The sequence below is a fragment of the Rhinolophus ferrumequinum genome, chromosome 23 (assembly GCF_004115265.2).
Source record: "Rhinolophus ferrumequinum isolate MPI-CBG mRhiFer1 chromosome 23, mRhiFer1_v1.p, whole genome shotgun sequence".
Lineage (NCBI taxonomy): Eukaryota > Metazoa > Chordata > Mammalia > Chiroptera > Rhinolophidae > Rhinolophus > Rhinolophus ferrumequinum.
Genome location: NC_046306.1, coordinates 17,675,822 through 17,688,138, shown reverse-complemented (window position 1 = coordinate 17,688,138; position 12,317 = coordinate 17,675,822). Strand labels below are relative to the sequence as shown.

At 41.7% G+C, this 12,317-nt stretch overlaps 1 protein-coding gene and 1 non-coding gene across 9 annotated transcripts in view; both read left to right on the top strand.

The window, feature by feature from the left end:
• The window catches only part of RALGAPB (Ral GTPase activating protein non-catalytic subunit beta), an 85,061-nt gene that overhangs the window by 47,818 nt on the left and 24,926 nt on the right, over window positions 1-12,317 (top strand). For all 8 annotated transcript variants that reach the window (XM_033094488.1, XM_033094486.1, XM_033094485.1 and 5 more), the window contains 4 exons: window positions 2,274-2,456; window positions 3,471-3,622; window positions 8,900-9,087; window positions 11,551-11,657. In XM_033094488.1, the coding sequence (XP_032950379.1) occupies window positions 2,274-2,456; window positions 3,471-3,622; window positions 8,900-9,087; window positions 11,551-11,657 (630 nt within the window). The remainder of the gene's footprint in view (window positions 1-2,273; window positions 2,457-3,470; window positions 3,623-8,899; window positions 9,088-11,550; window positions 11,658-12,317) is intronic.
• Window positions 11,238-11,348, top strand: LOC117016355 (U6 spliceosomal RNA). The gene has a single exon (XR_004421880.1). It is a non-coding gene; the product is annotated as a U6 spliceosomal RNA (small nuclear RNA).

The window sequence follows — 12,317 nt, the reverse complement described above, 5'->3', positions numbered from 1 at the left end:
AAAGATTTGGGTCACACAAAAATTTTTTATCTATTACTAGAAGAACAAATTATTAAATTTGACTTCACCAAGATTAAAAACTACTGTTCTTCAAAAAATACTGTTAAGAGAATGAGATGATGTCACAGATTGGGAGAAAATCTTTACAAAGCATGTATCTGATGAAGGACTCGTATCCAGATTATGTAAAGAACTCTCAAAACTCAGCAGTAGCCTGTCCTTTTGGTAGTGAACAGTAGCGATGTGGTTGTACAAATTTCTAAGAAGAGGAAGTTTGTTGTTGATGACATTTTCAGAGCTAAACTGAATGAGTTCTCAATCAGAGGCTTGCTGAAGACGGCTTCTCTGGAGTTGAGGTCCAAATTATACCAACCAAGACAGGAATCTTCACCTGGCCTCCAGGACGCAGAATGTTCTTGGTGAGAAAGACCAGTGGATCTAGGAATTAACCAGTGTAGTTGAGAAGTTTGACTTCCCTGAGGGTTGTGTAGAGCTTTCTGCGGAAAAGGTGGCCACAAGAAGTCTGTGTGCCATTGCATAGTCTCTGCATTAGAAACTCCTAGGAGGGCTCGCTGTGTGGAGAGCCTGCTGTGGGGTGCTGCAGTTCATCATGGAGAGTGGGGCCAAGGGCTACACGGTCATGGAAACTCCAAGGACAGCCTGGAGCCATGAAGCTTATGGATGGTGTAACGATCCACAGTGGGGACCCTGTTAACTACTATGTCTTGACCACCATGTGCCATGTGCCACTCAGGGCGCGCTGGGCATCAAAGTGAAGATCATACTTCCCTGGGCCCCAAGTAGTAAGAATGGCCCTAAGAAGCCCCAGTCTGACCGCATGAGTGTTGTGGACCATAGAGCTGAGATGCTATCCACTGTCTCTGTCTCATCACAGAAGGTTCAGGAAGCCAGAACTGCCTGCCATGCTCCAGGCATTCCCCACCACATAAGAGTCTCAGCAGCTGGATCTGGAGAGTCTGGATATGGCTTTGTAAAGACCTTTAATTAAATCATTTAAAAAGACAAAACAATAATGACAACAAAGCCCTCAATAATACAAGAAACCATTTAAAATATGGGCATAAGATGTGAACAGACACTACTGCCAAAGAATATATACAGATGGCAAACAAGCACATGAAAAGGTGCTCACCATCATTAGCTATTAGGAAATGCAATTAACACCACAATAAGAGACCACTCCATATTAGGATGGCTAAAATTTAAAAGATTGACCAGCCCAAATGTTGGTGAGAATGTGGAAGAACTGGAACTCATACACTGGTGACAGGAACGTTAAATGTGACACCCATTTTAGGAGACAGCTTGGCAGTTCCTTAAAAAGTGAAACGTGCTTCTGTTATGTGGCCCAATCACTTCACTTCTAGGAGATAAGAGAGCATGTATTCATACAAAGACTTGTACGCGAATGTTCATAGCAACTTTATTTGTAATACCTAGAATCTGGCAACAACCCAAATGTCCATCAACAGATGCCTGGGTAAATTGTGTTACCTACATACATAGGAACACTACTCAGCAATAAAAAGGAACAAACAGTTGATACACACAAAAATGTGGATAAATACCAGAATAATTATGCTGAATAAAAGAAGCCAGATTCCCCCCTCCAAAAAAAAAAAAGTATAATACTGTTTGTGTTTATATAAAACTCTAGAAAATGCAGGTTAACCTATAGTGACAGAAAGTAGCTCAGCAGTGACTTAGGTGAGTGGGGGAAGGAGTGGGAGGAAGGATTACAAGGTGCATCAGATGGCGGGGGGATGGATATGTCTACTGTCTTGATTGTGGTGATAGTTTCCAGGTGTATACTTAACACCAAAATTTATCAAATTGTACACATTAAATATATGTAGTTTACTGTATGTAATTATACCTCTGAGTAGCTGAACAGACCTTTGTAGCCTGTAGAGCATCACTGGAGTTGGCTTAAAAAATGTGCACCTGTCCATTGCCAGCTTATTCTTTTAATCTCTGGCAATGATGAGTTAGGTGCACCCCCGGGAGTGTAGGTTTTAGCACGTGAAAAAGGATGCTAAATGGAAATACTGTTTTCGGGTTTGAAAATGCCCTCTCTTTTTATATGGAGTATACTAGTACATCTGAAATACTGTTTCTCTATCTAAATAATCATTTAAAAAGCAAAGCTTCCTGTGGAGTGTCACATTCTCAGGAACTGCGGGCCTCAGTGCGGATGCTTGGAAATTGGTATGGTTCTTGGCTAACTGTGTTCCCCCTACGAATATGCTCAGGTGAAGGTGATGGTGGATTCAGGAGACCGGAAGCGAGCCATCAGTTCCGTGTGCAGCTACATTGTGTACCAGTGTAGTCGGCCAGCTCCTCTTCACTCCCGGGATCTGCACTCCATGATCGTGGCCGCTTTCCAGTGTCTCTGTGTCTGGCTGACAGAGCACCCCGATATGCTCGATGAAAAGGTTAGTTCCACTAGACCTTAAAACAGTAAATCCTTAGAACCAAAATATATGTTGGGAAAATGTCTCTTAAAAGAGAATATCTAAGTTTAAGTACAAGATTGCATCTTTTAAACTGATTTGACTTGTTATATTTCAGTAGAATACTTGTTCTTTTGAGCACAACTCAAAAATTCTGTTTGGTTGCAAAAATTAACTAAGAGAGACGTTCTTTTGAAAGATGGCACCTTGACTAATTTATTTGAACTATCAAGAATTTTTTTAAAAGATGGTAGCCTTGAGATGGCCAGTAAGCACATTGGTAACACATCACCAAACCAAAAAGGGCAGTTAATAGTCAGGCTGCAAACCTAGAGCCCAGCTTGTCTGTAAAGGTAGCTTGTATCTAAAAATTTCATTTCACGCATGTTTGTCTGCTTTCATGGAAGCACAGATATCTACGCTGCTTTCATTGCCATTGTTCCATTTAGTACTTTTTTTTATGGCAAGGCAGGCAGTTCTAATGAATTCACAGTGTAAATAAAAGAAAAGATACCAGCCTTATTGGATATTTATTGCTTATATAGCTTTAAAAATAATTCTTTTGATTAAATCTTAGTCATTTTCATTATGGCTTCTAAAATTATACCAGAAATTTCTTAAAAATGTCAATAACTGATGACCTTCCCTTTGGATAATCTAACATGTTTTAAACCATCCAGGTTTAATGGATTGCTGTTACATCTCTTTCATTTGGGCTTTCATGATTTATAGTTCATGATAATTTTATAAAAACTATGACTAACAAAATTGAATTTGTTATTATTTATTACCTAACTCTCTGAACACTTAAATTTATTTCTTTAAAGAGAAACTGGGGAGGGGAGTTTATTATATTATTACGAAATTAATATATACCTATTAAAAGAAATGAGAAACTGGAGCCTCACCACCAAACCACAACCACTATTGACATGTGAAATATTTCCTTGTCTTATAAGTGTATTATAAAAACTGATTTGCCTTTCCTGCTTCTAGGACTGTCTTAAGGAAGTATTGGAGATTGTGGAACTGGGTATTTCAGGAAGTAAGTCCAAGAGCAGTGAACAAGAGGTCAAGTACAAAGGAGATAAGGAACCGAACCCTGCATCTATGAGGGTCAAGGATGCTGCTGAAGCCACGCTGACATGGTATGAAAATGACTGCACAGGGGTTGTGCCTATATTTTGGATGGGTTAGCTGCGATCCTTGGTTATGGGTTAGCTGCGATCCTTGGTTATGGGTTAGCTGCGATCCTTGGTTATGGGTTAGCTGCGATCCTTGGTTATGGGTTAGCTGCGATCCTTGGTTATGGGTTAGCTGCGATCCTTGGTTATGGGTTAGCTGCGATCCTTGGTTATGGGTTAGCTGCGATCCTTGGTTATGGGTTAGCTGCGATCCTTGGTTATGGGTTAGCTGCGATCCTTGTTCATCTCCTCCCCAGATTTTCAGCATTAAATGTCACAAGCCCTTTAGGATACTTTTTCTACAGAAATAAAGTGGAAAAGAAAATGTCTTGGTTTTTGGACCAAAAGAAATTAGGAACTTGGGTCCTCATGTTGACAGTTTGGGTCCTCAAATGTCTATTGACATTAATTCAGGTCATATCTTGTTAGAGCCAAAAAGGATCTTGGAGAGCCTTGTTCTACCCCCTGACTTAATGGCTGACTCCAGAGACGGGATCTGTCTGTGATCACACCATCAGGTCTCTTGCCTTCTAGCTCAGTGGTCTGTAGTCTCTGCTTCACCATTTATATGATATATTATAGGGTCATTCAGCCAAGATTTATAAACTCCCTGTTATGAACTGGTAATAGGATCACAAAGCTAAGTCAGGTTCCGTTACCACCCTCAAAGAACTTCTTGTCCACTAAGGAAGATAAGATATGAGATAATATTACAAGTAACTGTAATATTAGGTGGAAAATAAATGCTCCAAGAGAAAGAGGTACATATAGAATGCTGGGGAGTTGGAAGGAGGAAGTGAATACGTCCAGTTAAGGGGAAATTAAAGATTCCTGGGGAAAATGACACTGGACCTGATTTTTAGAGGATGGGTAAAGTTTGAACTATAAACCAGACTCTAGGTTGGTTAAGCCAGCAAGAGAAGACTCTTGTTCAAGCCTTTTGATATTGAAGGAACGGAAACAGATGGGTATTTTGAAAAAGGAGCAGAGAGAGTTGAGAGAGTTGTGTTTGGCTGGTAAGGGATGAGAGTAGGCGGGAAGGAAGGCAGTTTAGGCAGGTTTATAGACTGCAAGGAAGAGGTAAGTGGAGAAGATTAGGTAGAATCAGTGTAGATGGAAAGATGGGGCTTATCAAAAGGTAAATGCGGATGTAGACCCAGAAAAACATAAAAGCAGGAAGGAGGAATAAGTCAGTCTGGATTGGCTTATCTTGATCTTAGTAAAGTAAGTGGTAGCAACACTACTTGAAGATTTGTACAGAAATCAATCCTTCCCGAGATCTCAGAATCTTTTATGAGTTCAGTGGTTTGTTGATAACTCTGGATGTGCACAGTAAAGTTGGATTTATTTCTGTTTCTCATGGGCTTAGATCATTCAGTAGAGTTTTTAGAAGTGTGCGGGCTTTAGTTTAATCTGGCTCACTGCACTAATGCTGGGTTGTCAGTGACTCTGGAGGTTTGGCTAATAGCCAGAAAATCAGAAAAATGTGAATGAGTACTAGAAATAATAAAAATTCAAGCAGGAAACTACGTGTGGGCTAAGGTGAATTGAAAAGCATTTTAAAAGAACTAAGATTGCTGTGTACCTTGAAGAGAAAGAAGGATATGGAGAGAAAGGGGAAGGACCTTTCTCACTGGGGACTCTGCGTTGTACAAAAACAAGTTTGCTTCATTGTAGTCTGGACGGGACGTCCCTATGAGAGAATGATTGGCATTGAGGATTGGATATGTGCTCATAATGAGTAGAGAGCCCCAGGGTGCTTCCCCCCAGCTTAGCCTTGTAGGTATGTAGGTAGCTCACCTGTCTCATCTCTGCTGGCAACTTCACCAGTGGTACCTCCAGTTTCCAATCCTGAAGGATACCCTGAACAGGACTGTCATGAAACATGTCGAAAACCAGATTTCTCTTCCCTCACAATTACAGCTGTATGTTAGTATTGCTGCTATTTTCCAGTTATGTAGACACAGAACTCTGGCTGTTTTTCTTATTTATCTGTCATTCCCCATATGAAGCCAGTGTCTTGAGTCCAATGGACTTTACTTTTGGAAGTGTTTCCTCTGTCTCCTCTAACCTTGATAGCCTCCTAGTCCAGGCCCTTCTCACTTCTTGCCTGATTTTCCTGATGTCAATCTCTTACCCTTCCTGTTCATCTTGCATTCTACTGCTGAACTCATTCTTAGGCACTATTTTTATTCTGCTGCTTGAGTGATTGAAGACTGAATTGATCTCTGTTTCCTGCCATGTTGTGTGAACGCCATGGTCTGATTTTCAAGGACCTTCTTATTCTGTCCCCACTCGAACTGTCTGACCTTTCCCAGCACATTGCCTTCTGCCAGCACATTTCTTGGGCCTGGCAGGCCACCTGTGTCTATGAACGGGCACACTCATACCTGTCTACGTAACCTCTCTTTTCAGAACTCCCCTCTTTTCTTGGCCACTCGCCACTATTCAGTGCTCACGTCAAATCTAGCTACCTCCATAGAACCTTCTTTAGTTATTTTGCTTCTGCACGATGACTCTTTTCTGTACTTCTGTGCTCATTTAGCCTGACCCTACCACACAGGATGGAATTCTGTACTGTCATGATCGTAGCTGAGTATGTTTGATACTATGTTTGATGTATGTTTGATGTTTGCTGGCGTTGTCTCCCATCCTGGGTAAAAGCCGTGTTGCCTCTTCACACGCGTCAGTGCTGAGCAGACAGTGGACAGTTGTGGAATGCAGGTTGGCCGGTTGGATTTCTTTCTCCTTGGCGTACTAATATAAATTTAGAATTAGGTCTCTTGGAAGTCATTTCATCAGCCCTTCTGCTTAAGTCACCTTTAAAACATTTACCAAGTTATATGGCCTCTGATTTTGGGATACTCTGACCCCAAGGTTACCCATTTCATCTTAATTGTTAAAAACCTGATGTTTATATTGAGCTGAAATCTCGCCCACTTTAGCTTCTTTCTACTCCTTGGTTCTGATTCAAACTCTTGATAGTGAAATCCTTTTTGCCAAGCAATAGCAATGTCTGAAGACAGTGCCTGTTCTGATTCATTCTGCCAGCATCTTCGGCTATTTTTCATAAGACAGGGATTCAAGTACCTTTATCATCTTGGTCATTCTCCTCTCAGGGGTGTAGGTTTGGCTGTGTACCTCTTAAAGGTCATGTACTGAGTATAATATGCTAGATGTGGTCTAATGACCTTTAAACTCTGCAGTGTTATGTTTTCATTAAAATGTACTTGGACACTGCATTGGGTTTTTGAGAACTTGGTGATTTACATTAGTCCACTAAAATCTTTGAATCTTTTTTTCACACATTTCCCTTTCATCTGTCTTTCTGTACTTATTTGTTTGGTAGTATTTGGATGTAATGTACAGAATGTTACATTTAAACCTGAAAGTTTTTTCATGTAAGATATACTTCATTATTTTTAGTCTTTTAAGATTCTTTTGGATCCCAGCTTTTACTCTGATACATTAACTCTGCATCTCAACTTTTGGTCAACTGCACATGTAATGAGCCTACGCTGTGTGTCCTAATCAAAGACACTGATAAAAACATTGAACAGAGGTAAACTCACAAAGCACATCATAAGAGATTTCCCTTCAGGTTCACAGACATTTTAAAATCTTGTGTACAAGTTTATCATGATACACTGGTAAATACTTAACATGCCTTGATATCAAAGATATTTCTCTGCCTTTCCAGTCTAGTCATTATCAAGAAGAGAAAATGTGGTTAGGCTGGTGTGGTTTGATCTTAGTGACCTATTCCCTTGCAAGCAACCTATCTGATAATGTCTTAGAACTTTGCCTAGAGCACAGCAAGCTCACACAGTGCATAGGCTTGGTGACAGCCATCTCGGTCCTGTTTTAGAAAAACAAAGCCACATTTTCCCATTGTTGGTCTCCTGGGTTTTCTCCTATTTCCCACAAATCTTTAGGCCTGACTCATCATCACATTCTCCTGGGCCTTGAAATTCGTAGATAGTCCTTCTCCTAGGACGAGAGAAAACAGAAGGAAAATACCTATTGAGCAATGTTGTCTTACATTAGCAGAGATATTTGGGTTCAAGCATTAGAATGAAAGAAAGGGAGAGGCCACTCAGGCTGAGGCTTGAGATGATAAAAGTGATACTGGGGAATATTAGTTTTCCAAATGAGTTACGTACGAAGGGTCAGGTGATATTAGGACCACGAGATAAAATCTGTATGTTTTCATTACAAGACACTGCCTCTGTGTGCTTCAGATTCTTCATTATAAAATGGAATAATAATGGTACCTAGCTCAAGGTTGTTATGGTAACTAAATAAAATGTGTCAAGTGCTTAGAGCAGTGTCTGGCACATGGTAAGTGCTGTATATAAGCCGTTTTTATTTGCTGAATGTATGCAGACATCTCTGTGTACATGAATACTTTTGAGTGTTAAGGCTTGATCAGTTTAATTCCAGTTTCCAAAGCATTGTTTTCTAATGAGAAGGCCACGCAGTGAGAGGGCAGCAGGCCCTGGTTTCTGGTCTTTTAACGATCACTTATCTCTTCTGAACCTGAGTTCCCTCATCTGAAAAGTTGAGTGGGTTTGGCTGATCTCTGGATCCTTTTCTAGGTCTAGAATGCTTTAGCTAGCCTAATCTTGAAAGCTGCAGCACACAAAAACTTCTAATATGTCTGTAGGAGCTTCATGACTTAGAAGTGTGATTAGTTAGGTTCCCTGAGTAGCAAACTCTGAAAGAGAAATTTGCTTGCAAGAAATTTATTGGAAAGTGCTCTCACCATCAACCCCTACAGGTGAGTGAAGGGAGCAGGATTGAGCAGAGGGAAAAACTAAATTATGGTGCACTTGCAACAAAGAGCTCTGGAGCTGGGTTGGCCCTTCAGAGTTCTCACAAGTTGGGGCAAGAGGGCTGGGATTTCATACCCCTGCATCAACCATTCACTGGATTCCGGCTGTCCCAGGAGGAAGCTGTAATCTTAGGTGAGGTGGTTCTCATTGTCTGAGGGCGTGTCCTGGAGGGACCCAGCTGAAAGCTCTGGCCACCATTTCCCTACATCTGGGGTAAAGGATCTTCAGTCTTGGAGGAGGGAATCTGGACAGCACACCATGCATCCAGCACGAGGAGTAAATGTGACCTGCAAAGAGAAAGCATGGCTGTGGTCAGTTAAAATCAAAAGAGCAGGACACATTGATGCAGGGTTAAACCTAAGATTTTGCTTGGGGAATTAACTGTTACCTTTTGTGTTCTCCATAGTATTATGCAGTTGCTTGGCGCATTTCCTTCCCCCAGTGGTCCTGCCTCTCCTTGTAGTCTGGTGAACGAGACCACTTTGATTAAATACTCCAGGCTGCCAACCATAAACAAGCACAGCTTCCGGTACTTTGTCCTGGATAACAGTGTCATCCTGGCCATGCTGGAGCAGCCTCTTGGAAATGAGCAGAGTAAGTTGCAGCACTTGGGCTTCCTCCGCTGCTAAAGTAACATGTTCATCGGTACTAGCAAGCTGATTCCAAGATCGGGGAAGGGAAGACTGCAAGTTCTAAGTAATTGTGCATTTGGCAAAAGGCTGTCTAGCTGTGGGATAATGGCAACTGGAAAATAGAAGGTCAGAAGATGGAATATATATATTACATAGACTCTTGGAGGCCCGTAATGCGTGTCTGAAATATTAGAAAAGTGCGCTGTAGTTTTATAAAATGTTTATTTCACTGGACTATTTCCTGTTGTTTACTGGGTAAAAAATAATTTTTACTCTTCCTTCCTTCTTGAATTTTGGACCCTGCCCCTCACTCCACTTTGTTCTATTTCAGTTATTGGTGTCACCCAAACAGGCGGACATTTGAGGAGTTATCTTTCCCTTGCCTGTTGCTTCCTGTTATTCCCTTATATAATCATTTTCAAGTTTCCACCTCCCCAGCGACTCTTGAGTCTTTCCTCTGTAACCCTCCCAATACATCCAATTACTGGGCCTTATTATTTCTTACCTAGAATATTGCCATTGCTTCCTACCTGGTCTGATCGCCCCACTTCCAATTCCAAAATGTGTTACCCTGAACTCCATCCTACTTGTTGCTACTATCGTATTCATCGTCAAGTACAGATCTGACCACGCCAGTGCCCTTCTGAAAAACCGTCAGTGATTTTCCATTGCCACAACATTCACTGTTTTCCTCTTCTCCCTGACTCAAATATAAACCATCTCGAGGCATGAGGTTACGACTGTAACCCAGACTACTCAAAGTACACTTTTCCCCCTGATAGTAAGTAGAGTCAGCCAGCATGCAAAGGAGGCATGTTCTCAGAGAGACCCTTATTGCTCGGAAGGTGAGGGAAAGCGAAGAATCTCTGGGCATACAGGGACCCAGCGAATCACCTAGTGTACAAGTCCCTCATTGACAGGTGAAGAAAGTGAGGCTCAGAGAGGGTGTGTGACTTGTCCAGGGTTACTGAGAAGTATATGGTAGGACTAGGACTAGAACCCAGATTTTCTGGACCTTGTACTGTCCCTTTGTGTTTTTGTTGCCCTGTAGTGATAAGGTTTATCCGTAATTAGAGACTTGCTTTCGTACCTGGGCAGAAGTGAACAGGGTCTTAGCATCCCATGCAAATTCTGTGGAGAATATATGAGCAGGATCTCATGAATCCATAAAAATGAGCATGAGACATTTCCGTGTAGTTCAGGGCTAAATCAGTACCATCACAGGTTTCCATCATGGTGTGGTAAGATACAGTGACTGGAGTATGAGTCAGATGGGGGCCCTCAGTCATTGCCCAGCTCCAGATGTGCTAGTCCCAGGTCTTTCCCGCAGGCACCTCTTCCTTCTCCACCCCAGACCCAAGGCTGCTTGACCATTTTCCTTGGCTCGTGCCCATTATTAGGACTCCTCCTGCCTCCTCCTCCCAAGCCACCTGCGAAGGAGTCTGTAAAATCCCACAATCCCCTCTGGGCTTCCTGGCTTGAGGGGTAGGTGTCGACCCTTTTCTCGGTAGTTTAGGGCTCCCCTACTCTCATTCCAAGTCATTTCATTTCATCAGAAGTCTACCAGAAATATAAACAAGTAGGATTTTTACAGATTTACAAGGACATTTTAATAGTTCATTGTAATGGTTAATAACAGAAGATATGGGAGAGAGAAATTTGAACAAGCTTGATTCCCGCACCAGAGACAAAAAGGGAGTAAGAAGGAGGATCTGGGTCACTCAAGGAGTCCCTCCTCAATTTTTTAACCCCCTTTTCCTGCCCCTGAACTTCTGCTGGGAGGGAACAGTGCCTGCCTTTGGTGGACAGTGGTACACAAAGGCCTGGGTGAATGTACCATTGGCCCTGCAAGCACCCAGTCTGTCTTCCTGCACTTAGGCTGTACCCAGCACTGGAAGTTAAGAGTGTTGGCTAGGGCAGTGTTTCCCAAAAATGTGTGTGTGTACCATTGGAGATATGAGAGATGATGTTAGTCAATGTGTTGGTAAACTTTATTTTATCTATTTTAAACGTGTTTTAAAAATATATAATTAGCACACTAAAATAATGGTTTTCCATTTAAAGTAGAGATAGCCAATTTCCTTTTAAAATTCAGTTAAAAAAAAGGAAAGAGTGCTCACTTTTGGCAGCACATATACTAAAAAAATTGGAACGATTCAGAGAAGATCAGCATGGTCCCTGTGCAAGGATGACACGCAAATTCTTGAAGTGTTCCATAAAGAAAAGAAAGCAAGTGGTTGATGTAAAGTAAGATAATAGCATTTGTGGTACATGGATATGGCAGAAACCATAGAGATGGTACACAAAGGATGAAAGTTTGGGAAACATGGTGCTAGGGCTTTGATTATTAGAAGCTCTGCAGTTGGGAACAGGTGTGTTTTAAATGGCTGTCCGAAATAAAAACTTCTGCATCTTTTTATTCTAGATGATTTTTTCCCCTCCGTCACTGTGCTGGTCCGGGGAATGTCTGGAAGACTCGCTTGGGCACAGCAGCTTTGCCTTCTACCCAGAGGAGCAAAAGCAAACCAGAAGGTATTTATGCATCAGAAGTTACTGGAAAGTGACAGGAGTGAGGTGTGGATGCGTGCACATGCGTGTGGGCACGCTGTGATGAAAAGGTGAAAAAATTCCAACAAAACCAGAGAAAAGCAAGTATTTTGGACCCCAGCCATGGTCTCAGTCAGGGGGTTCACATCAGAGTCATCTCAGGAGCCTAGAATTCCAGATTCTTGGAATTACTCTTTCAAGACATCGTCAAGGCAGGTGTAGTTTTAGAAAGCTGTCCAGGTGATTCTGACATCCACTTATGATTAAGAACCTGAGTTTTGCCATCTGAATATTACATGACTAAATGGGGCCTCTGTTCAGAACAGTCATTCTTAATCATGTGTTTATCTCTCTGTGAGGAGCACACCCCGAGTTTCTCTTGTACATCACATTCCATCAGTAACGTTACAAGCCACCAAGCATTAAAGACTGCAGAGGGAAGGAACTGAATGAAATGTGTTGATGGTTTAATATGTGCTACATCCATTTTTATTTAATGCTTTCAACATCCTTGTGATGGGTTGCTTCCATTCTTCGGGGGTGAAAACGGAAGTCTCACAGCTAATGTATATTAAAGCAGTTATTTGGAGCCAGGAAGACCTAGATTGGGGGCCCATTCTCTTTCAGTTAAGCCATGCTAAGATT